General features: G+C 43.1%; 1 protein-coding gene across 1 annotated transcript in view; it reads right to left on the bottom strand.

Moving 5' to 3' along the window:
* Positions 1-24,766, bottom strand: part of TMEM163 (transmembrane protein 163) — an 848,993-nt gene that overhangs the window by 128,500 nt on the left and 695,727 nt on the right. The window contains exon 6 of the mRNA XM_085646437.1: positions 3,479-3,590. Coding sequence (XP_085502563.1) covers positions 3,479-3,590 — 112 coding nt within the window. The remainder of the gene's footprint in view (positions 1-3,478; positions 3,591-24,766) is intronic.

Genomic DNA, 24,766 nt, shown 5'->3' with positions numbered 1-24,766 from the left:
TTACATTTATTTATTAGTGTTTATTTATTGATTTTCGAAATTTTCGGATTTTTGAAGGTTTCCTTGGATTACTGGATTCATAACGGATGCTCTGTTTTTCTGGTTTATTTTAGTCTTTATTGAAATTTTTTAAACAATTTATTTTTTGGGGAGGGTTGTAATTTTTCTGATTTTAATTTCACTTACCAGGATATCAGCAATTAAATCATAAGTGTTTTCTTATTTGATTTATTTTTGCTAATGGGTGGGCAATGTAAATTTTTTTGATCTTATATTTCTTTATTTATTGTGTTTATGTGTGAAAAAGGGAGTTATTAATTGAGATGGACGTTAGTTCGCCACAAACAATAAGGTCACTATCGTGCTAGGTTCAGGTAAATATTTCAATGATTTAGGCCTGAGCTAAACCCCAGGTAGCTATGCCAGAGAGCAGACAAGCTTAAAATAGGGAAAGGAGTAAAAAATTTCGAAGTAATAAAACAGTTAAAAAGTTACAAACACAATGAAAATCCTACTACAATTTATGAAATAGAGAATAATTTAATGAACAAATGGTTGTTTAACAGAATATCAATGTCAAAAATATCATGTGGACAGAATAGTGTGTCAAAAATATAGAGAACCAAATTATCGAGAAGGTAAGTACAAATAGGTGGGTATAGATTAGGCATGGGCGGAGTTTGTAGACATGCATGCCACACCATGCAGGACCTGGGTGCAATTCCAAGTGCTCCCCCCACATGCATCCCCAGACCCAGGAGCGGCAGGGGACCCTGAAAGGGACCCATTAGTTGCCGCCTCAACACCCTTTTCATGGTGGGCTCACTGCCATGAAAGGGGTGGAGGACAGGCAACTCGTAATATGTACAATAGTGCCACAGCAGCACCACCATCATATTAATGTCCCCTTACACTGCGCAACTGCCACCGGATCCTGCATCCCCAGCAGGCGCCACGGTCCTGTGACGATCCGACTGCCGCACTCAATACTGTGGGTAGACCCTCAGTGGTGGCGGTGGTTAGACTGCAACAGAGAGTAAGCGAGTACGGCGGTCCTGTGGATCGCCTTACTCATAATGAGGCCTTTAGTCATATTTAGGAGCCAGATACTAAGCAAATTTGCAATTGCATACCCAGCAGTTTGCAAAATGGCTGTTTTCAATGTACACAATGCATTCACGTTTTGTAATTTTGAAGGGTCGCATAAAGAGTGTTTTTTCCAAATTGCAGTTTTGTATGGTATGAGTCAATGCTTTGCGACTGCAATTGAGGTTGGAAACCATTGGCTAGTTACGGAACCCACAAAGGAGGTGGTAACGGATTCCCAAAGACAAGGAGCTATTTCCCTTTAAAAATTGTGTTGGCAGCCTAAGGGGAAGTATTCAGTTGTCCAGGGGATAATTGTCTTCTCTGCCTGATGCATTCCCAACTGGAAATCTTTTATTCTTTTAAAGCAGCACTGTCTGCTTTAAGAAACTTTACTTGCTTTAAAAGCAAGGTTTCCTCTTTGGGAATCCAAACACAGGAAAGGTGGGTGTGCTGTCCCTTACATGCCACTAATCCTGTGTTTGTAGCTAACTACATGAGTTTGCAAAGGGGGTCACAAATTGCAACCTGTTTAGGTAATATTCATTAGACAGGCTGTTATTCGACCCCCTGAGAATGGTGACTTTGTAAACTGACCTAATAGTACATAGGTTGGTTGACAAAATCAAGGTCCATTCGCACAAATTCGTAGCACAATTTGAGACCTTTGTAATGCATGGACTCTTAGTACATAAGGCCCATATAGTGGTAATAGATTTCCTAGACATTGCACATACCTGACTGAAAGCCCAACCATGAAATAAATGTTAACGCATGGGTGCTGATTTACATCTCAAGTTGCAGGCTTCCAAGTGTGCAACTGGCAATGTCACTTGGCACTGCCTATTGGCTCATTCTCCCACTGTGCAGAAATCTGCATAGCCCACTGTGCAAATGCCAATTTCTCTCTTTTTTTATCTCCTTGTGGAAAACATTTTCCCTGTGGAGAATGTCCTTCTCATACACTTCGGACAAATCTAGGGATCATCTGCTCCCTTTCCATCCTAGAAGGGGAATTACTGAAGCCCAGGTGGGGAAAGGGTTTATTCAGAGTTTGCGAAAACCACACAGGTACATGAGTGTGGGCATTCACAAACTTACAAGGCAAAGCATATCTTGTAATGCTCACTTCCCTCCATAATACATGATATTTACTAGTGCAGATGTCTCCACACTTTCTCTACACTTTTGTAAGTTATTTTAGACCACAAACATATTTTTACAGCTTTAAATACCCTTTTCAATAGGACCATGAGTAATATATATAAAATCTAAACGCATACATCTTTTAGGTGGTTCAGCAAATTTCTATATGGAGTGCTTCAGCATGTAGTTCTTGGTATATTCAAAATGAGACATTCACATTATAGTTAACCCCATTGCTGAGTTTCCTGTTCTCATCAATCCTGCATGCTGATTTCTTTCTTGTTTGCCAGGGGGAACATCCCATAAATTTAACTTATATCACTACATCCTTCCACATTTGAGAACCAAAACTAGGCAGTAGCAGTAGGGTGGCCATATCACGCTGTGCCTTTATGAACACTTTCTTCATTCCTGAACTTTTCACCTACAAATCATTGATTGCAGGTGTCTCAGTCTAATCATGTTAATGGAACCCAAACAAGATTACAATATTAGGCTATCACACAAATGCGCAAGACTGGAAACAATGATTGTAATCATCTGGAAGGAGGCTGTGACACGAGGTAGAACTCAACAAAAATGACCAGTCTTCACAGCCTCAGTAGCATGTCTGCTTGCTGTCCCCTCTGTGGGCGGCCTTTATTATTTTGAAGATGTGCACACATATCACTGATGCCAGATGTCTGTCATCTGCTTGGTAGATAGAGGTGCTGCTAGAAGTGCGTTGTAATTTGTTACACTGTCCTCTTTGGGAGTTTAGTTCTTCATAAAAACGATGGGGAGACCTTCACTGGCAAAAGCACTGCCATAATATGAAAGGGATAGATATCTGGATGCATTCAACCTACAGTCAAAGGGATCCCCATTTCAATTCAGGAACTCCGTGAACATTTGTATCTTTTTTGATTAAAGAAACTACAAATATAGCATGTTTGCTTCTTCTGCTACATCCAACTACAGGATTCAAACTACGATCACTTTAAATATCCTAAAAAGTAATTACTTGTAGAATCGAGACTTTTTTTTACACGATCACTTTAACAAGTATACCACCCACTGATCAAATTAGACCCATACATTTGTCAAATCACACCATTATTGATTAAGGAGTTTGAGACCAGTTGATGGCAAACTGAATATCCTGCTATAAATGCTCAACATGTTGCATCTGTTTGTTTGAAAGTTTAAATCTGTGTGTGTCTTACTTGATTTGTGGTAGAGGGAAATTCTTTAAGAAAATACTCACCATCAGTTATCAGTGCTCTGCTTGTAAGTACCCTCCCCAACATGAACTTTATCACCGCCAGTATAGAGCAGAGGATTCCACTTATAATGGACACGCTGAATAGGAAGTCATCCTGAAAAAGACGATGTTAGATGTTATTATATTGAAGTTTAGAAATATGTTTATTTAATGCATCAACATAAAAATATTTTTCAATAAGTAAAAATTCAAGTATCACAAAAGCTGATTAAACGCAGAATAGTTTTGCTGCTCTTGAACCTTTCTGAAAACTCCGAGCTCACAAGTTCTGGGACCTACTTCAGGTATTATGGCCTATTACGATGATGATATTTTATAAATATTATTTTTAGAGATACAGTACAGGACATATTTTCAGATAGTAAACAAAGGGGTATATTTACAATGAAATGATGCAGCGTAGTGCTTTAGTCAAATCTGCGGTGCCATTTAAAAAATGCAGGTATGCACTGTATTAACAAGACTATGGCACACCCTTGTGTTTTCCCTTGCGCTGGCGCTATAAAAACTGTCTAGCACAAACACAGACACCCTTGCACAATAGTGCAAGGTTGCTTGCATTGTAGGCATGATTTCCTGCAACATAGGCACTCTGGCACCTTGCACTATGAAGAAAGGGTGCCTGTGTTGCAGGGCATGATTATTTATGTTCAGGAAGGGACACCTTCCTGCACATAAACAATCTTTAGCCCCTTGTGCGCTCATGACGGAACCACGCCGTCATGAGCCACGGGCGGCGTGTGCTCATGGCGGCGTGGTTCCGTCATGCTGCGGCCGTTGGCGGCCGCTCCTCCCACGCGGCACTAATTCCCCGCCTGTGCGGGCGAAATAGAGAGTGGGCGGAGTCGTGACGGAACCACGCCGTCATGAGCACAGCTCGCCCGTGACTCATGACGGCGTGGTTCCGTCATGAGCATGGCGGCGCGGCGCTCACCCCTCACCCCCCCAGCGCTGCGGCGGAATTCGCGCCGCAGCGAAGGGGTTAAAGGCGATTTGCTCTTCTATGTGTACTGCAGAATGCAGCACACATAGAGCAAAAACGAGGAGAAATGAAACTATTTCTCCTCATTGCACCAATCTAGCATCCGCATTTGAATGGCGTTAGTTTTTGGCACTACCTCAGATTTACACATCCTTGTAACTCTGGGGCAGTGTCAAAAAGCAAAGGATGCTGCAGTGGAAGGGCCACAGCAAAACCTATTACACACCCCTTTCACTCAGCCAAGCAAAGTGGCTTAACCCCACTTTGTAAATATGTAGCAGGGTATTGCTCCACTGTAACGTCAGAAAAAGTGACATTCCGGTGGTGAAAACTCTTTCTAAATTTACTCCAAAGTACCTGATTTAGAGTTTGGCGGGCAGATTACTCCGCCACAAATGTGACGCATATCTCGTCCCTTTTATTACAAAGGCATTATATTGTATGGCACTGGTAACAAGTCGTACTGAATATCCATCACGTTTGTGATAAAGTAACTTGTCCGCCAAAATCTAAATCAGGCCCAAAGAAACTGGTACAGGACCAGTGACATTTCCAGATGACAAACAGAAAAGATGATGAAAAGTTAATGTAGCACTGAGAATGATGAAAATGAAAGAGGCAATTTTAAGTATAGTACCGAAGAAGATCACGAGAAATGGAATCCAAAGTAAGAGGAGTTACGACTCAGAGTGATGCTTGGTTAACAAAGTCAATATTTAGAACAACACGAAAAATTAGGATTTTGAGCCAAATATAATGGACATTAGCGAGAAAGACAAACAGGAGAGATATCTAATTGCGAAGTAACATTAAGAAAAAAATGCTGGCAGGATACCTCTGTCCCATTGAATTTGAAGTGCAAGAAAACCATGAAAAGTTAGGATTAGCATATAAAAACCATTGGACATTAGCAAGAAAGACAATCAGACACGATCACTATCTGAGCGGACATTTAAACAAATTAATGGCAAAAGACCACAGCCCATTGAATTTGCAGTGCAAGTTGATCTGTTGTTTTACGAAAAGTGAATCTAACATAAATAGAGTGTGGCACACAGGAGTGAGCAGTAACTAGGAGAAAGCAGCCTTGACATTCACTGATGTGCCTTGCTTAATACTCCTCTCATACCAAGGAAAGGTATGCAGTCATAATATCGAGTTTTAAATATCGATATACCAAAATGTCAATGTTTAAATCTCGATATGACAGAATATCGACCTGCAAGAATATCGTCAACAAGAATATTGACATGCAGGTAAGAAATATCGTTTTATTGAATATCGAAGTTAGTAATATAGTTAGTAAAAATATAGTTGTTTATAATATTGACTTTTTTTGTGGGTTCTGTATGTTAGTATATGTGTTTAAAGTATAGCTTATTTTTTAATGTATGTTAGAATATTTTAGAAATAATTTATTTTATGTTAATTAATTTTTGCGTATTTTAGTTCTGTAGCGGGTTGCGGGTTTATAGGGGAATAGGGTGGGAAGTAATTTAATTATAATATATTTATTATTAATTTCTTAGAAGGTTTTTTTTTTTTAAATAAAATATTATGTTTTAGTTACGTAGCGGGTTGTGGATTTATAGGGGAATAGGGTGAGAAGTAATTTAATTGAAATTAATTAAATATAATTGTATTAATTACTATTTTGTATCTAATAATTTATATTGTTAATTGTGTTAATTATTTTTTTATTAATTAGTTATTAATAATTAATAGGTGAATATGTTAGTTGTGTAATTTTTTTAGGAGCGGGTTGTGTGTTGGTAGGGGAGTAGGGTGGGAAGTAATGTAATTATAATGAATTCATTATTTTTTATTGATTCATATTTATGTAATGAATATTTTATATTGGTAATTTATTTACTTATTTATCTCATTTATAAGGCGCACAAATCATCCCCAGGGGAAACTCTCGGCGTCCGAGAAGGAGGCAAATGTAAGAGGAGTATGATGTTCACTCGTTAGAATAGAATAGCCAGGTCTTCAGCAACTTTGTAAATTGTGGAAAGTTTGGGCAGGTCCAAAGAGGTTCAGGGAGCTCATTCCAATGTTTGGGGGCCAGATAGGAGAACGCACACCCCTCCATTTTGACTTTTCCTTATTCTCCTGCCACAGAGCAGGCTGCGATTACTGGATCTAAGTTGTCGCCCAGGTTGGTAGAGTTCAATTTTGTTAGTCAGATAGGCCGGTCGCACACCGTGCAGGGACTTAAAGACCAGGCAAAGTAACTTGAAGATGGCACGTTTCCCTACAGGAAGCCAGTGCAAGAGGCGCAGAAGAGGGAGGGAGGAAGTTTGTGCTGGTTTGTTAAGGGCCAGACAGGCTGCGGTATTCTGCACCACCTGCAGCTTAGATAGCAGGTCTTCCCTAATTCCTACCAACAAGGAATTGCCATAATCAAGGTGACTGATAAGAAGCGACTGGATAAGGGTCTTTATAGCGTTCAGTAGGATCCCGGGAAAGATCCGCATGGTCCCATAACAGGTACCTGTGAGGTTTTTTACCTGATCTTCCATTGAAAGCTTATTGTCTATTTTGACCCCAACGTTCTTAGCCCAGCCCCTGGGGGCAGGTGCTTCTCCTAATTCTGTCAGCCACCAGTCAGAGCTCCACAGTTCTTCAGCCTTGCCAAACAACAAAATCTCCGTTTTAGAGGAGTTAAGTTGCAAAAAGTTCTTCCTCATCCAGATGGCAATGCTCATCACACAGGTAATAAACTTAGCCTTGGTTTCTGCGGGGTTGTTCTCAATGTGTACTATCAATTGCGTATTATCAGTGTAGGAGATAGTTTCAAACCCGTAATTTCTGATGATAGAGACCAAGGGAGCGACATAAAGATTGAACAGCGTGGGGGTCAATATAGAGCCCTGTGGAACCCCCTTGTCCATTGCAGTTGAAGGTGACACAAATGAGTCCAGCTGAACACATTGTGTTCTGTCAGACAAGTAACTCTGAATCCAGTCAAAGGCCGGGCCTCTGACACCAATCTCTCTAAGCCTGTTCAACAGGATACGATGAGAGATGGTGTCAAAGGCTGCCGACAAGTCAAGCAGCACTAACATGACTGGAGAGTCCTTGTCCAGTGACATCCAGAGCGTATCCGTGACCTCTAGTAGAGCGGCCTCTGTGCTATAAGAGGCACGGTAGCCAGACTGGGATGGATCTAGTATATTATTGTGTTCTAAATAACTGGAAAGATGACGGATTATTATTGTCTCCATGATTTTGGAACAACACGGAAGAAGAGAGATTGGCCTATAATTCTGTAGGTCCATAGGATCTGCTGAGGCCTTTTTAAGCAGAGGCTTAATACGTGCTTTCTTCCATTTACGTGGGAAAGTCGCTGTCGCTAATGAGATGATACCTATCTCTGCAAGTGAGTCCGCTACGACCGAGGATAGTTCAGACATGACCGCAGGTGTTACCGGGTCTAAAACAGACCCCGATTTCATCTGAGCTAGAAGGGGACCTACCTGTTCACCAGTGATGATAGGGATGCATTCTAAAATCGGAGCACGGGGATTTTCCTGAAGGGGGCTCCCTCATGAACATTCTCTTCAGGCCCGAAAGAGTGATAAATTGTTTCAATTTTATTAGTAAAATGCATCGCTAGGTTGTTGCATAATTCCTGCGTCGATGGCGGGAGTGGGTTATTGCCCTTGGATTAGTAAATTCCTTCAAGATGGCAAAAAGCTTACGCGAGGAGTCCTTGGTTCCTATAATGCGAGAGCCTAAATAAGTTCTCCTAGCTACATTGCAACTGTTCAGGTAAATTCTATGGGCCTCTCGGTAGCACCTTTCATCTTGCTCATTTTTGGACTTTCTCCATTTCCTTTCTTTTGCCCTTCACAGGGCCTTCTCCCTTCTAAGTATATCAGAATACCATGGTGCCGGTGCTACCCTGATCTGTATGTTTACTATCTTCAGCGGTGCAACAGAGTCAAGAGCCTCTGTAATAGAGGCCTCAAATATTTCTAAGGCCAGGTCACAGTTGTTGCAGTTCCTGAAGATAGGAGGGGTATAGACCCAGCTAAAGGCCTGGGCTGTCACCTTTTTCCAGCCTCTGCGAAACTCTTTACGCTGTTGCGCAATTCCGCACAATTTAGAGTGGGCCCAAGAAAAGCTCAAAACTGCGTGGTCCGTCCAGCAAACCCTCTGTGGAGGTTCAACTGTTAATTCTGGGATGTTCAAGAAAATGGTGTCCAATACATGGCCCGCCAAGTGAGTTGGACTGTCTACTCTGGAGGAGAGATCAAGAGATTCCATGGCTGCAAGCAGGCAGGCAGAGTCTGCATTAGCAAGTGCCTCCAAATGATGATTAAAGTCCCCTTAATTGTATTATTGTTTTTCCTAATCAGTTATTAATTAGATATTAATTATCAATAATTAATTGGTAAATAAGTCAATTGTGTAATTGTTTTAGAGGTGGGGTGTGGGTTGATAGGGGAGTAGGGTGGGAAGTAATGTAATTATACATAATTCATATTTGTAATAATTATTATTTATGTAAATTATATTTTATATTGTTCAGTGTGTTAAAAAACTGTATTTAATTAGTTATTAATTGGATATTAATTATTGATAATAAATTGTTAAATATGTTCATTGTGATTTTTTTGGGGAGCGGGTTGTGGGTTGAAAGCGGAGTAGGGTAGAAAGTAATTTAATTATAGTAAAATTTGTATTAATTTTTATATATAATATTTATTTAAAGTTATTTTATAGTATTAATTGTGTGAAATAATTTATTTTTGATGGTTTTTAAGTTGCTTGTTAATTGTTATTAGTTAATTAATTAATTGTTAATTAATTATGTTAATTGTGTAATATTTAACAATATTGGTTGTGTCGTTTATAGGGGAATATGGTGAGAGGTAAATAATTTTTGAAAATGTAATTATTTGGTCATCTATATTAATTATTTTGTAGGAGTGGGAATAATAAATTATTCCACTCCGCTATCCAACACTTTCCCTACTGTTGTATTTGCTGGAGTGTGATTAGTAAATTATTCCCTTACACTATCCAACACTTTCCCTACTGTTACACTTGGGGGCGATTCCGATCTGGGTCGGAAGGGCACCGAACGCGATCCGGCCAGAAAAACAACAAGCCGTACACGTGTTTTCCGGCCAACTCGTACAGCTGTACGAGCGACCCAGCATGATGCGAGCTATATGAAATTCACCGACCGAGTAGTTTCCGGGTCCGAACTGCTCCGTACATCTTGGTCGTAAGCTAACCGTGGCGTGCAATGGATGCGATTCACGACCGAGCCAGTACGATGCACGCGTCGGACAGCCTGTGCGAGCCGGAGTGTCCGGCTCACAAAAACTCCCAGAGTCGGACTTCGGGGGTCTGCGTCAGACCCCCCGACACCCGCAGCCGTACGACTCGCACACAGGGGGAGACCTATGGGTCTCCCCAACACAGGCATGTACGGTGCGGATGGCACTGACGCGTACCCACTGTAGGGGGAGCACTTGTTCGAGACGTACCCATTCAGTCAATGGGAGCGCATGTACACGTCGTACAACTGGCTCCCATTGACTTCTATGGGAGTTCTACCAAACTGAGTCCGGCAGCATACGTGCGCATTATACTCGCTCGGTCGGACTGTGGGGGTCCGGCTCAGTCGTAAAACACTCCGGATCCGACTTGGTCGGAGTGCTTTCCGACCTGGATCGGAATCGGCCCCTAGGTGGAGTGAGAATAGTAAATTATTTCCACCCGCTATCCAACACTTTCCCTACTGTTGCACTCGCTGGAGTAGGAATAGTCATTTTTTGTCACCCGCTATCCAATGCTTTCCCTACTGTTGCACTCATTGGAGTGGGAATAGTCATTTTTGCCCCCTCTCCCCCGCTATCCAACACTTTCCCTTCTGGTGCATTCGCTGGAGTGGGAATATCAATTTTTACCCACCCGCTATCCAACATTTTCCCTACTGTTGCACTCACTGGAGTAGGAATAGTAACTGTTACCCTCCCCCGCTATCCAACACATTCCCTACTGTTGCACTCGCTGGAGTGGGAATAGTAATTTTACCGCCCCGCCGCTATTCTACACTTTCACTACTGGGGCACTCGCTGGAGTGAGAATAGTAATGTTTACCCACTTTCTATCCAACACTTTCCCTACTGTTGCACTCACTGGAGTGGGAATAGTAATTTTTACCACCCGCTGTCTAACATTTTCCCTACTGTTGCACTTGCTGGAGTGGGAATAGTAATTTTTGCCCACCCGCTATCCAACACTTTCCCTACTGTTACACTTGTTGGAGTGGGAATATAAATTTTTACCTCCCCGCTAGCCAACACTTCCCCTACTGTTGCACTCACTGGAGTGGGAATAGTACTTTTACCCCTCTGCTATCAAACACTTTCCCTACTGTTACACTCCGTGGAGTGGGAATAGTAAATTATTCCCCTCCGCTATCCAACACTTTCCCTGCTGTTGCAATTGCTGGAGTGGAAATAGTAAATTATTCTCCTTCGCTATCCAACAATTTCCAAACTGTTGCACTCTATGGAGTGGGAATAGTAATTGTATCCCCTAAGCTATCTAAAATGTTATTACTGTTATAGTTAATGTAGTGTAAAATATGTTTTTACAAATAATTATTCATTTAATTTTTTTAAAATATATATATATATTATTTTTATATTTATATGGCAGGTTTATGTATATTACCTACTGGCGGTCGCCAGTAGGTAGTTATAGTTAGGACCCTGTTTCCATAGGAAAACCGCAACATTCTATTTGGAATAACTTTGGCGCCGGTCGACGAATCCTCGCGAAATTTTCAAAACTAATGGAGCGCTACGCTCCGCTCCTACCCTGAAAGTCTCGGGGGGATTCGTCAAGCGGGGGCTGAGAAAAAAGGGGGGTCCCAAAACGCGTTTTTCCCATGCATTTTTCCATAGGACCTTTAGACACAGCTACAGCCCGAACGGCTGAACAGAGTTACTTGAAATTTGGCAGAGAGGTAGTCTACAGGTCAAGGAAGTGCCTTTTGTAGGTCTGGTGTAAATCTGTTCAGTAGTTCCTGAGAAAATAGCATTTAAATCAATATATATATCTGTGGCAGCTTACGGTGCGCTTACCGTGCGCTTACGGTAAGCTTACCGTACGCGTACGGTGCCGTGCGCGAGTGCGATTCTGATTGGCTGTTAGATCTTAGTAAACATTCGAATCGGTCGAAACCAGGAAGTGGCGGCCACCATTTTCTCTCTCGCACTCTGAGGGGGGGAGGAAAAACAAAGTTTGATAACATGTAAAGGGGCAGGCTAGACAGCTCCTAACCACCTAGCATTTGTTAAGGTGTCCCAAAAGAACCCCCAAGGCCCAAAAATTATTATTATTTTTTTTTAAAAAAAAAAGCCGATTGCGCTTACCGTACGCGTACGGTAAAAATTAATTACAAAAAAAAATTATCCAAATTTCCCCCCCCGTGTGCAAAAGGTACCCGAAGAGCAACTTTTGTGCATGGCTTTTTAATATATGGAACATTTAATAGATTACCTTTCACAACGAAGCGCATAATATGTCCTCCGTGTGCGGACGGTGCGCGAAGCGCATCGTGCGTACATGGCCCATCCAGCGTAACGTCGGCACGGAACGAACTGCGTTAAGTGGGCGCGCACGCCACAAACGGCGTAAAGTAACTTAGCATTTAAAAAACCGTACAAATTCACTGAAAAAACCATAGGTTTCACACACGTTATAGTTAGGAATTAGCATTTAAAAAACCTTGCAAATTCACTGAAAAAACCATAGGTTTCACACATGTTATAGTTAGCTGGACATTTTACTCATAAAAAACCAATGAAATTCCCCCGTTATAGTTAGTGCAGGCAACTATAACTCACGCGACCGCAATCCTCTGCTGATGACATATGTCTGAGGAGGGGGTAAAGTGAAGTTGGGTTGCTGGATCCATTATAGGTGAAAACATAGACCCTAGGGAGGTGGTATATTAAGCAGAACTGCCTTGTATTTGGAATTTCAACCTGTTCCCCTGATAGCAATGGTAGGGTTTGGAAATTAATTGACCAGTCCATAGCCTGTGGCATTTTCATACTAGGCCGGTTAAAACAAGTTTGAAAAATCCACAGCAGTGCTGTAGCTGATCAATACGCTCACACACAAGGCCCTCCTCCTCAACACTGCCCTAAGATTCCTGCAAGGCTTCTAGTAGACTCTGATGTGTCACTGGACAGTGCTCCAAAATTAACGAGATGACAAGATGGAGCCCTACAGTGAGAACTTATGCTAAAATCAGTCTCTTGATGAACCTCTGGTAACCTTCCCAACTTATCACTAATGCAATGTTATGTCCAGCACTGGTATTTGCAAACCCACTGAGGCCCATGCACTAAATAGTTCTTAGTAAAGTTCTGTAGTACATGGGGCTCTAAGGTTCACCCAAACTCCAATATAATTTCTGTAGCTCCTGATTCCTTGAAACACACAACCATCACCCCACGCACCTTAAGAAAAGCCAGACCAAGGCGTGCTACCCAGCTACCTTTCAATCTCAAACCTGCCATTCCTAAGCAAAATCCTGGAAAGAGAATTTCACTGAAACAAGATTAGGTTACTGAATTATCATGAAGGTTAATTTAGACTTTCTTGTGCACAGAATCAGCATTGACAAACATCACAGAAGAACTTCTTGTCACCCTTGATGATGAACTGCAAGTGGCTCAGAGCCTCCTTGACTTCTCAGTCAACTAGGACATCATTAACCACACAATCCTGCTATGTATACTTAAGGAATAGGTTACTGTATGAAGCAGGGTCCTGAAAAAGGTGGATTTGTTTCTGAGCAACTAGAGTCATTTGTATCAGACCTTCTGGACCTTCTTATTACAAAGTTAAATGAGGAGTCCTACAGGGTTCTTGCATCACCCTGCCTTTCTTTAATATCTACATGCCTCCATTGATTTCAAGTAAAAATGCAGCTGTGCATGTATGATTCCAAATGACCATCCATTTAGATGAGTGGGCATGCGTGAATTTCTAACGTTGCAGGTGTGAAATAATAGCCACTGGTCACATGCACTGAATTTACCTATGACCACTATCTTGTTGCTCTCTATTGCATGAAATGCAAACCCATATGCGAGCTATTGTTCGTATTGGTTTGAAAGCGGATATGTAAGGTTGAATTAAATTTATATAGTCATTACAAATAATGCATTTTAAGAATGTTTGTAAATTCATGTACTTCCTCCAATACGTATCTTAGATTTTAAACACAATGGCCTCATTTATGAGCACTTTGGTGCTACCGGAACAACACTTTTTTGACATTCCAGTGGTGCAATGTGCCCTGGCATATTTACAAGGCCACGTAAACGTAAAGCACCTTTACGAGGCTTGTCATGGCCTTGTAAATATGTGCCCCTTTCATGCAGAACACTGCGTGAAAGGGACAATCCATGGGTGCTGCTGTGGGTGTTCCCACCCAACACCCATGGAATTTGAACCATACCCCATGGTTGGCATTAGGGAGGCGCAACGAGGAGAAATGTTTAAATTTCTCCTCGTGTTTTCCTTTCTCTATGTGTGCTGCATTCTGCAGCACACATAGAAGGAGGAAATCGCCTTACTCAATTGATTTTGTGCAGGAAGGTATCCCTTCCTGCACGAAATCAATCAGCAACCGCAACACAGGCACCCTTGCACCATGGTGCAAAGGTACCTCAATTGGTGCATGGCTGCTCATTGTGCACCAGCGGAGGGGAAAAGGACAGGGATACACTATATCTCATAGATATTGCACATTCCAGCCCTTTTGTTTTGACGTAGGGCAGCACTGCAAGATTCCTTGCGATGCTGCCCTACGTCAAAACCTCATAAATGAGGCCCAATGTCAAGAAAGCTTGACTAACAACCGTATCGAATGTGTAGTCAAAAACAATTTTAAACCATGGCCATGCATGACTGATAATGTATCAATCAGGGCCGGCTTTAGAGCGCTGCTACCGGTGCAGCCTCAGCTGGAGCTAACTTTAGTGGGGGGCGCTGTGTTTAAAAATACCTCTTGGTTTAAACGAATGTGAACTTCCTTTGAAGTGCGTCCACTCTGGTGATTAATGTTCCAACTGGTGAGAGATCGGAATTTTGTCTAGTAGAAGTTTTGGCTCATCGTAAAGTAGTGCAAAGGGTTAATGTGCTTGCTGAAAAGAACGTGTACCATGCAGATCACAGAACTGAGCGTAAGTGAACCATAAGTACCACTATAAAAAACATGAAATGTATGTCAGAGAGGGGCTAAGGAGAGTTGAGGTGCATTGAAGGAGAGTGTTACTGAGGGAATCCATTGAGAAGGATCTCATGGGGAGGGGCACCAAAGAAGGCTGTCGCTCCTGGTGCCACCAGAGCTAAAGCCGGCCCTGGTATCAAACATGAAAAAACCAATTTTCATTCCATAGGTCGTCTGTTTTCTCTTGTTCTTACGGTGTTTTGTCGTACCCTTTTCTGCTGTTTTGCGTCTGACCTGGACTTTATATTATGACTGCACAGAAAGATACTTATTTACAGAACTAAAAAATAGGCTGCTCAGCTCAAATAGTCACAGAAAATTGTTCAGATTCTCTGTAGATTACATACTTACCGTTTATTTGGGTTGAACATCTAATGTAAAAAACACTTGTGTCACATTATAGACAATAACAGCCTATAACTGGGATAAACTACTAATACGGTTTCAACAGACCACACAGGCGACGACAAAAGCGCCAGGCTGTCGCTATTACTTTTTGATTAATCAGTTTAGATTGCACTTCTGGAGCTTCAGAGTAACCATTAATCAGTGTGCAGTGTTCACGATTACTGATATAGGCTCAGCCACATAAAACTTTATAGCTGATTCAGTAATTACACTTGTTGTACAAGGCAGGAGGCTGATAAAGCACCATGAAGTGACAGAGCAGCAACATAGAAGCAGAATACCAGAATGTATCTCCAGGTTTGCTCAATTGCCAATACAACAAATTCAAAAAAGACCCTCTCCAGCAGGGTTAATCAAGTGTTATTGCCCACTGCTCAGGGAGAAGCCAGATGATCATACACTCTCAAAAGATGTTGCCTGTGGCTAATTATTTATCTTGCACTTATGCACTACATCTTTGTGTGAGCACACTTAGTGAGTAGAAGCACAATAATCACTTGGTTCAACCTGACTAATAAGGCTAATAATAATAATTAGAACATTGGAATGTTGAGCGCTCCATTGAAGACAATGGAGTGCTCCGGGCTTCTAATGACTGGTAGAAGCCCAGAGCATCAACATTTCAATGTTTGTTCACCACTGTTGCGTTGAACAAAGGCCTCAAGGAACCCAAGGGGATTTCAACCACCTCAAGCTCAGTGAGGCCTTTGTTTTACAAATTTGAACATTCTGCCCTCTAGGGGTGGAATGTTCTAATAGCTTTAGAGACTTTCGTAGCGAGCTCTACTGGCCATTAAAGGCCCACTCCCTTGTTAAAGGCCCTCGAGCGGGCCTTTAATGGCCGGTGGAGCCCACTACGGATGGACCTAAGGCTATATTAGAGCTAGGGTGACCAACTGTCTGTAAATTTCATGGTCAGTCCGTAATTTCGGCCATCTGTCCGTTGTCCGTTGTCCGTGAAGGATTCTTTAACGGACGCCATTTGTCCGTAATTTTAACAGGGCACCGGTCGCAACACCCTAAGCCGGCACAGCTTCCACCCACCTCCCTTCTTGACTCCGATGCTGTTGAGGTCGGGTGTAACAGACTCCAATGCAGTACGAAAGCTCAGATACCCAGCAGCATTGGAGAGGCACAGCGGGATGGCAACCCTCACACCTTCAGCCCTTGATGAGCTGTTAAGAGGTGCTTGAAGGTGAATGAAATGAAATGAAATGAAAATTAGATTTATAAAGCGCTACAGTTGCCCTGAGGCGTCCAGGCGCTGGAACAGACGGGACCCTCTTGAGGTTACTAGCTAGGCATTAAACAGCAGGGTTTTTAGTTGTTTACGGAAAGTGGTCAGGTTGGGGTTGTTTCTTAGCTGCAAAGGGAGTGAGTTCCAGAGTTTGGAGACGTTATACGAGAAGGAGCGTCCTCCTGCTCTAACTCTGCGAGTTCTGGGGATCTCAGCCAGGAATGCTGTAGAAGAGCAGAGGGATTTATTCGGCCTATAGGGAGAAATCAGGGGTCGGTTGATGTCTGGGCCCGTTTCCCAGAAAGTCTGGTGGGCAATGCAGAGCGATTTGAATCTTACTCTGTCCCTGATAGGTAGCCAGTGCAAGGTCCTCAAGCTGGTTCTCACTGAGGTCCTCCGGGGGATGCCCAACAGTGCTCTGGCAGCACAGTTTTGGGTGCGTTGGAGCTTCTGTAGGGTGTAATCCGGGGCTCCTAGGTATAAGGCGTTATTAAAATCCAAGCGGGATTGGATAAGGCCCTGTATAATTATCTGTTTGGCCTCGAAGCAGAGGAGGGGAAGGACTTTCTTGATCACTCTGAGGAGGCCAAAACAGGTGGCTGAGATCTTAGTGGCCTGTGTGTTAAAGCTCAGAGACTTGTCGAGCCAGACCCCTAAGCTTTTGATGTTATCTCTGGAGGGTGGAGCCACTCCCATGCTTGACGGCCAGCTCGGCTCTATGGAGACGGGGGAGGCTGTGCCCAGGATCATCAGCTCAGTTTTGTCGTCATTCAACTTTAGACAGGAGCTCATCATCCACTTCTTTACGTCCTCCAGACAAGCCGCTAGGTCTGGTGGTGCCTGGAGGCCGCTCTTCTCTGCCAGGGAGACCACCAGCTGGGTGTCGTCCGCATAGGAAATGATCTTTACACCATGCGGACGGACAACCTCAGCCAGTGGCCTCATGTAAGCGTTGAAGAGCGTAGGGCTTAAGGAGGAGCCCTGGGGGACTCCACATCCCAAGGGACGAATGGATGAGCGTGATGTGCCATCGAAGACCTGAAAGGTTCTGTTGGACAGAAAAGAATTGAACCATGTCAGGGCATCTCCGGTCACTCCTAGGTTGGCAAGACGAGTTAGCAAGATTTTGTGATGCACCGTGTCAAATGCGGCACTTAGATCGAGGAGGATCACTGCCACTGATCCTCCTCGATCCAGGAGCCGTCTTGCCTCCTCAGTCACAGCCAGTAACGCCGTCTCAGTTCCATGTTTGGTACGGAAACCTGTTTGGGAGGGGTCGAGGAGATGGTTTTCTTCAAAAAACATTGTCAGGGTGGTATTGACATGTTTCTCCAGAATTTTCGATGCCCAGGGGAGTAACGAGATCGGACGATAATTGCTGGGATTAGCTGGGTCTAAAGAAGGTTTTTTCAGCAGGGCCCGCACCATAGCATGCTTCCATGTTGGAGGGACTATCCCACTGATTATGGAGGAGTTTGTGAGCTCCAGGAGCGTGGGGAGAATAGCAATACTGGCAAGATTCAGTGGGCCTGGGGGGGCAGGGTCGCACGGGGAGCCGGATTTTATTTTTTGTGCCAATGTCTGTGCGGTTTCCAAAGTAATCAAGGGGAAAGAGTCTAGGCACTTGGATGAATTAGAAGTCAGGTGCAGGTTCTGGCCAGGGGAGTCGGAGGGGGGATTGGGAAAGGAAAGATAGATTTTATTAATTTTTTGGAAGAAGAATTCCGCCAGATCATTGCATTTGGTTGGAGAGTTATTGTTATCTGTGACTGGGGGCGGGGGTTTGATCAGGGAGTTAACTATGCAGTAGATTTCTTTGGATTTAGATTTTGCCGTGGTTATTTTAAGGTTGTAGAAGGCAGCTTGCGAAGATTTAATAGCCAGTATATAGTTCCTGATCATTTCCCTGTATGTGGCTTTTACTTCAGGGTTGTATGAGGTGCGCCACTTTCTCTCCTGTTTTTTGCAGAGACGTTTGTGGTTCCTGAGCTCTTCTGTGTACCAGGGAGCTGTTTTACTATGTCTCTTAGATTTGAAGGTGACTGAGAGGGAGGGGCTGCAGCTTCAGGAGCAGGGGCATCTATTCAGATGCAAACAACCCTGAATGCGTCATGTCTCTGCATTTTAGAGGGGCCTCACACAGTCCCTTCCTGCCCAGGGCCCCAAAAATCGTAGAACCGGCCCTGATTACACCGAGGCAGCACGTGGTTCTCTTCAAAGCTTAATTACTGTTACTAAATTGTAAGCAAACCTCAGTTCTTCAAACATGCAGTCTATAATGTAATAAAATAAAGAAATGGCACAATCGCACCCACACTGATTAACAAAATATGGAGGACAATCAGTTCTCTTGGGGTATCTCCTTTAAGTACTGTACATCACAGTGGGGGATGGCAAAACTAACATTTTAGAAAGAGAGCCAGTTATCTCGTTGTCTTGTCCAGGAGGGGGGTGAGGAACCCTACCCCACCCTGGAAGAGACCAAGATGATACTAGAATACTGCATGCCCACCCCTGTGCCCCTCCGGTGATGACACCTGCCCCCCCCCCCAGTGATGGCTCCTGTCCTCCCATGTGGTGGCTCCTGCACCCCCCCACCTGTGATGGCTCCCGTCCCCCCCGCCCCCCTGTGGTGGATCCTGTCTCTGCCCTGGGTGGTTTCTGTCCCAGTCCTGGAATGGCTCCTGCAGCGAGGGTGAAGTTCTTGATGGGCCTCTTCTCAAAAAGGCTCAGCTCAAAATTAATATGAAAAGGTGAGCGAGTGAGTAAGTGAAGGGATGGGTACGTGGCTGGATGAATTAGTGAAAGGGTGAATGGATGAAAGAAAGATTGAATAGATGGATAATGTGAGAGGATGGATGGATTGAGAGAAAAGGTAAATAGCTGGATATATGGGTCGAAGGGTAGCTGAATTGGTAAAAGGGTGGATGGATGAGTGAAAGGATGGATGAGTGAAAAGGTGGACGATGAGTGAGTGGATGGATGAGTGAAATGATGGATGGATTGATGAATTGATAAGTGCAAGGGTGAATGGATGGACGGATGAGTGAAAGGGTGGATGTAAGGATGGATGAGTGAGTGAAAGGGAGGGTAGGTGGACAAAAGGATGAATAGATGAGTGAAGGAGTGAAAGGATAAATGGATGAGAGAAAGGATGGATGAGTGATAGGGTCAATGGATGGATTCATGAGTGGATGAGTAGATGGATGGATGGATGGATGGAAGGATGGCTAAGTGAAAGGGTCAATGGAGAGAGAAAGGGAGGATGGATGGATGACTGAAAGGGTGGATAGGTGGAAGGATGAGTGACTGTGTGGATGGATGAGTAAGTGAAAGGATGGCTGGATGGGTGAGTGAATGGATGGATGGGTAGAAGAGTGGATGGATGAGTGCACAGATGGATAGGGTGAAAGAGTGGATGGATGAATAATGGATGGATGAGTGAAAGGATGGATGAAGGGATGGATGAGTGAAATGATAGATGGAAGGCTACATGATGGATGGGTTGCAAATGGTTGAATATGTTTGGAAATGGCTGGGCTTACTTATATACTATTGCGCAACCTCCTCTGATGTGTCTGTAAAACTTACCTATTGTCCTGAAGTTTTGTCCTGAATTTTGACCTCCTGTCCTGAATTTGTGTCCTGAATTTTGACCCTTTGTCCTGAATTTTTACACTCACCGTCCTGAATTTGCACCAATGCCAGTTGGTCACCCTAATTAGAGCCCTCCATCTAAACTCACCATACAAGTGCACATAAGCATGCCCATTAACTCTGTCTGTTACATCGCTCTGCCACTGAATCTAAAATAGAGGAAAGCAGCAGATGTTAAGTGTCAGCACTGTATGCATTCTTATGAGCTGAGAAGTTGTCAGGGATCAGGAGCTTCCGCTTGGTGCAGAAGACTTACCGCAATGAGAGTACTATTGGCTTGGCATTCTGGACAACATGGTTGGAGACTGATATTAAGGATGTTGTCATCAGCATGGCAGCTTTCAACAATGGGACAGTGGCAACTAGGAGTGGTGGTAGGTCAGATTGGGTTTGATGCACCAGAAGGAGACCATCAGATCCTGCTCGTGCTGATTTCACTATGAGGTTGTACATATTGTGATCCGGGTTACAGAGTGCTGGAACTTGCACAAGATTGTGTGCATCCAGAAATAAGACACCAGTCAACATTGTGTGCTATTTTATCTAAATTGCTGACCACCAGTTCATCATTCAGCATTTTAGTTCCCACACCTTTCTTGTTTTTTCCTATCGTGTTCCGTCATATTATGCTTGGCTCCTGACCTGGTTCCTGCAGTTTAATTTATCCTGATTTGATTCTGTAACCTGGCAACTCGGAATCAGCATATCTGGATCCAAGGCTATGCTTTCTTGTACATCATGAAGGCTGCCAATTTCATGGAGTTCTGGTCATGAATCTCTTCTGGCCATGCCCCACCCTGAGGGTTGAAGTAGAGCTCAGCATGTCCTCCCTTCCTTAGTTTCCCTCTCTTCCCATGGGGTCTGCACTGGAGTACTACTGTTTAGGTACCAAGTTAGTGTGAAGGATCCCAATCAGAACCTCCTCTCTTCTTGAATCCCGTAAGAGACTGAAGACTTGACTCTTAGGGTAAGTCTTTCACTTCCCTGGGGCTAAACTCATACGTATACGAAGCACCAGGATACTTCCACGGTCGGTAGCACAATATGCAGACACACATAACATATCATAAGATAACATAACATAGCAAAACACAAAACCGCATAGCACAATACAACACAACACACCATAACATTAAAACATATCATAAACACAACATAATATAAGATACTCAGCTTGCGATTAGCCAAGGGCATCTTGCTCAAATCTAAAGCAAGCCCATTAAACTACTAATAGAAAAGATGTTAAGGGGGCAGCTTCAGGGCAATCAAAATGTGCATCAGCCAAGAATAAGAATAATGAAAAGAAACACCAAAGAACCACACTGAAGTTATGGATCACCTTCATTAATGTTTTCTTGGTTTCTCTTTGCTACATGCATTGGAAATCATTTCTGATGAATTCTGTTGTTACTGTTGGACTCCTGTGGCGACTAAATGAATTTAAAGAGTATAGATACATTCCCCCTGTATGTACATCTTTTTCTGTCCAAAGTTGCCACTTGGTGATGTAAATTACAAACCCAAAGTCTTTCTCCTACACTCTACACCATTAAATCCGATAGAACTTTTTCTCCTCAAAATATAAAGGCAATTTCAATGAAGGCCGAGTCAAACCTAATGAAATTAATGTATGTAACTGGTAAAATAGTGGTTATTTTACATAGTAATTACATTTTGATTTAAAAAAAGTCCTTAGATTTAAATTGAATTTTGTATACATATGAAATCCCAAAGTTTATAGCGGTGCTTTTGTTCAGGTAAATACACAACCACCCATTGTGTTTGGTGCATCCCTTGTCCGACCCTGAAAAACAGAAACTTTGTGGTGTCTGCTGAGACTGTATGTATTTTCAACGTTAATTTCAGGAAAACCATTCCACTACTGATGCCCCTGCAATACCTCCCTTTCCTAGAATCACAACCCACCTACTGCTCCAGGCACTACTCTGTGACTTGTTTTCACAAAAGCACAGAGTGGCCACTTCCATTTTATTCGGAAGACCTTGACACCTTCTTCTGGTTCCTAAGCAACAAACAATATAAACAAGCATATGCAATGCAGTAGGTCTCGCATTTACGTCAGTTTGAGCTATTGGCATTGTAAATGACAATGCCTTTTATTTATGTTTTAGTTTTTAAAACATAAACAAAAGTCATTGTCATTTACAATGCTAATAGCTTAAACTCTCTCAAATGCGAGACCAATTGCATTGAAAATGCTTGTTTTTATATTGCAGCTAAAGGGAGTGGAAGTACAGGAGAGGAAAACTTAAAATTCTGGTATGGGAAGGCGTTGCCAAAGCAAATAATTCTGGCTAAATAAATATAAAGTCCCAAAAGCGAGACCAATTAGCTATGCCAGTGCTTGTTTTTCTTACGATAAAGCACCGCACTAAAGACACTGAAGTAGCACACATGGAGCTGTTAAGCTTAAGCAGCCTGAAAACTTGGCAGCTATGTTAACGTCTACCACTTAAAACGTTCGTGCCTAGTGGCTTCACAGCACTAAAAAACAGAATGCAATTTGACAAAACATTGAAACAGTGAGGTGATCTTGGATTTTCTTCTTGGGTAACTGACGTCATGTGATTGGCTGTAAGACATCACATTAGTTTTGTATTGGCTATGAGGCAACAGGGATAATACAATTGATTGGGATTGGTTAGATAATTCCATCTCGGTGGAATGTGGCTGTGGAGTAGCAAAGTGTGAAAGTTCGCCTGATATCTCATGTAGCTCATGTTTCTGCCTTTGGTGACTAGGCGGGATCTAGCTCAGAGATGCTGACTGTACTGAAACACTGTCCCTGCCTATCATATCGAGCCAGCACCTTGGCTTGAGGTGGGACAGCCCGATTCTGCTACATAGAAGTTTCTCTGGCGGGTCGCAACCCGGCCCACACACTATTCACGCATCATCTCCTGAGGCCCTCTACGTTCTTCCCTCTCCCCCTTTCAGAGCACTTTGACTTTCTGCTCAGGCCTAGGCCCCACCCTACGCTGCTGCAGTGTGCTCCTCGTGTGCACAGGGCTGAAGTAGATCTCTGCGTCTCCCTTGTTCCTACAACCTCTGCTTTGGCTGCGACAAAACCAGTGAGTGAAACTTCTACCTGCTTCTGAGTGAGGTGGCCCTCTGTTGTAAATACTTATCTGTTTGTTTTGGTAGCCCTTCCTTTGTGTCCTTTCCCCTTCTATCACTCTAGAAGCTGTAGGGTGTTCTTAGAGTGTTTATCTATTAAGCTGTATTCCATGCTTGGCAGTTATGTGTCTGGCCAGCTGGAGAGAGGTTGCTGTTTGCTGATTTCTGAATAAATCCACACCTGCTTACCTGTAAACGACCTTCGTGTCCCTGGAGTCTTTGCTTACATCATTTGGCGACGATCTTAGTAGCTGGCTGGATCCTGACTCAACAGTGTTTACAGCGTGGTTCGGAATATCGTCAGGCAGTAATTTCTTTTCAAAAGCGGATTGGATCCAGCGTGCTGAGAGACATTGTTGTGGCCTCGCAGGATGTTTCCGTAATTTTCATCGTTTTAGCTGGTTTCGCCTGTTGCCGAGAAGCGTTGTGCTCACGTCATCGACAGTAAGCCCTTCTCCACGCATGCGCCGATTCACAAGGTTGCCTGGATACGGCATCAACATCGTCTCTCTACGTAGAGACGCAACCTTGTCAGCGTTCGCGCGAAGGTTTCTGCCAGCGGAAGGTTGCCTGGATACCGGGAAGTAAACATTCAGCGCTCGTAACGCTAGTGTTTTAAAGCCAAAGGAATCGTTACCTTCTACGCAATTTAGAGGGTGCGTTACATGACGTCCTGAGCTCATTCTGTGTACTACAGCAACGCGCTTAGGAGCAACCGGCGTTACGCTAGTAAGTGCATCCTGTGGCCTCGTTGCAGCTCGTAATTTAAAGGGCAACAAAACTCAGGTGTGACCATTAAAGTGGTGAATTGGAAGTGTAATAGTTGGGTTTAACCGTTGTGTGTGTACTTTAAAAAAAAAATAGTAATATTTAATAACAGTAAGCCGTAAATATGGCACAGCAAGTCACTGTTGCACTCCCACCACCCTTTTTAAAGGAAGCTGGCACGCCTGAAATTCCTTGGGAAGATTGGATAGTTATGTTTGACAACTATCTGGATGCCATGGATGGTCAAGAATTTCCAGCTAAGAGGAAAAAAGCGTTGTTGTTAAGTGCTTTAGGGAAAGAAGCACAGAGAATTTTTAAGTATCTTCCTCAAGCGCTCCAAGCTAGTGGTCAATCATCTCCAGATGTATACAAAGATGCAATGACCAGACTTGAGATTAGGTTTTCAAAGGAGGAAAACTTGGTGATGAATAGGTACAAATTCTATAAAAATAAACAACGTGTTGAGGAATCTATTGATGACTTTGTGTCTCGTTTGAGAGAGTTATCTGTCAAGTGTAACTTTGGGACTATGGCTGATGAAATGATTCGGGACCAACTAATCGTTCAGTGCAACAATAAAAAAATCCAGGAGAGACTCTGGGCAGCCAAGAATCCGTCTTTGAAGGTTGCCGTGGACTTGGCTAAAGTTGTGGAACAGTCTGAAATTTGCATGAAGGAATTGCAAAAGTCAGGTGCTCAAGCACAAGTATCCGAGGTGTCGGAAAAGAATCCTATTGAGAGCGAATGTGGAGATGATGAATCTATCGCTGCACTGAAATCGAAATCAAAATTTCCTGA

The sequence above is a fragment of the Triturus cristatus genome, chromosome 3_1 (assembly GCF_964204655.1).
Source record: "Triturus cristatus chromosome 3_1, aTriCri1.1, whole genome shotgun sequence".
Lineage (NCBI taxonomy): Eukaryota > Metazoa > Chordata > Amphibia > Caudata > Salamandridae > Triturus > Triturus cristatus.
Note: the sequence above shows the minus strand (reverse complement) of the source record. Positions and strands in the feature narration are given on the sequence as shown.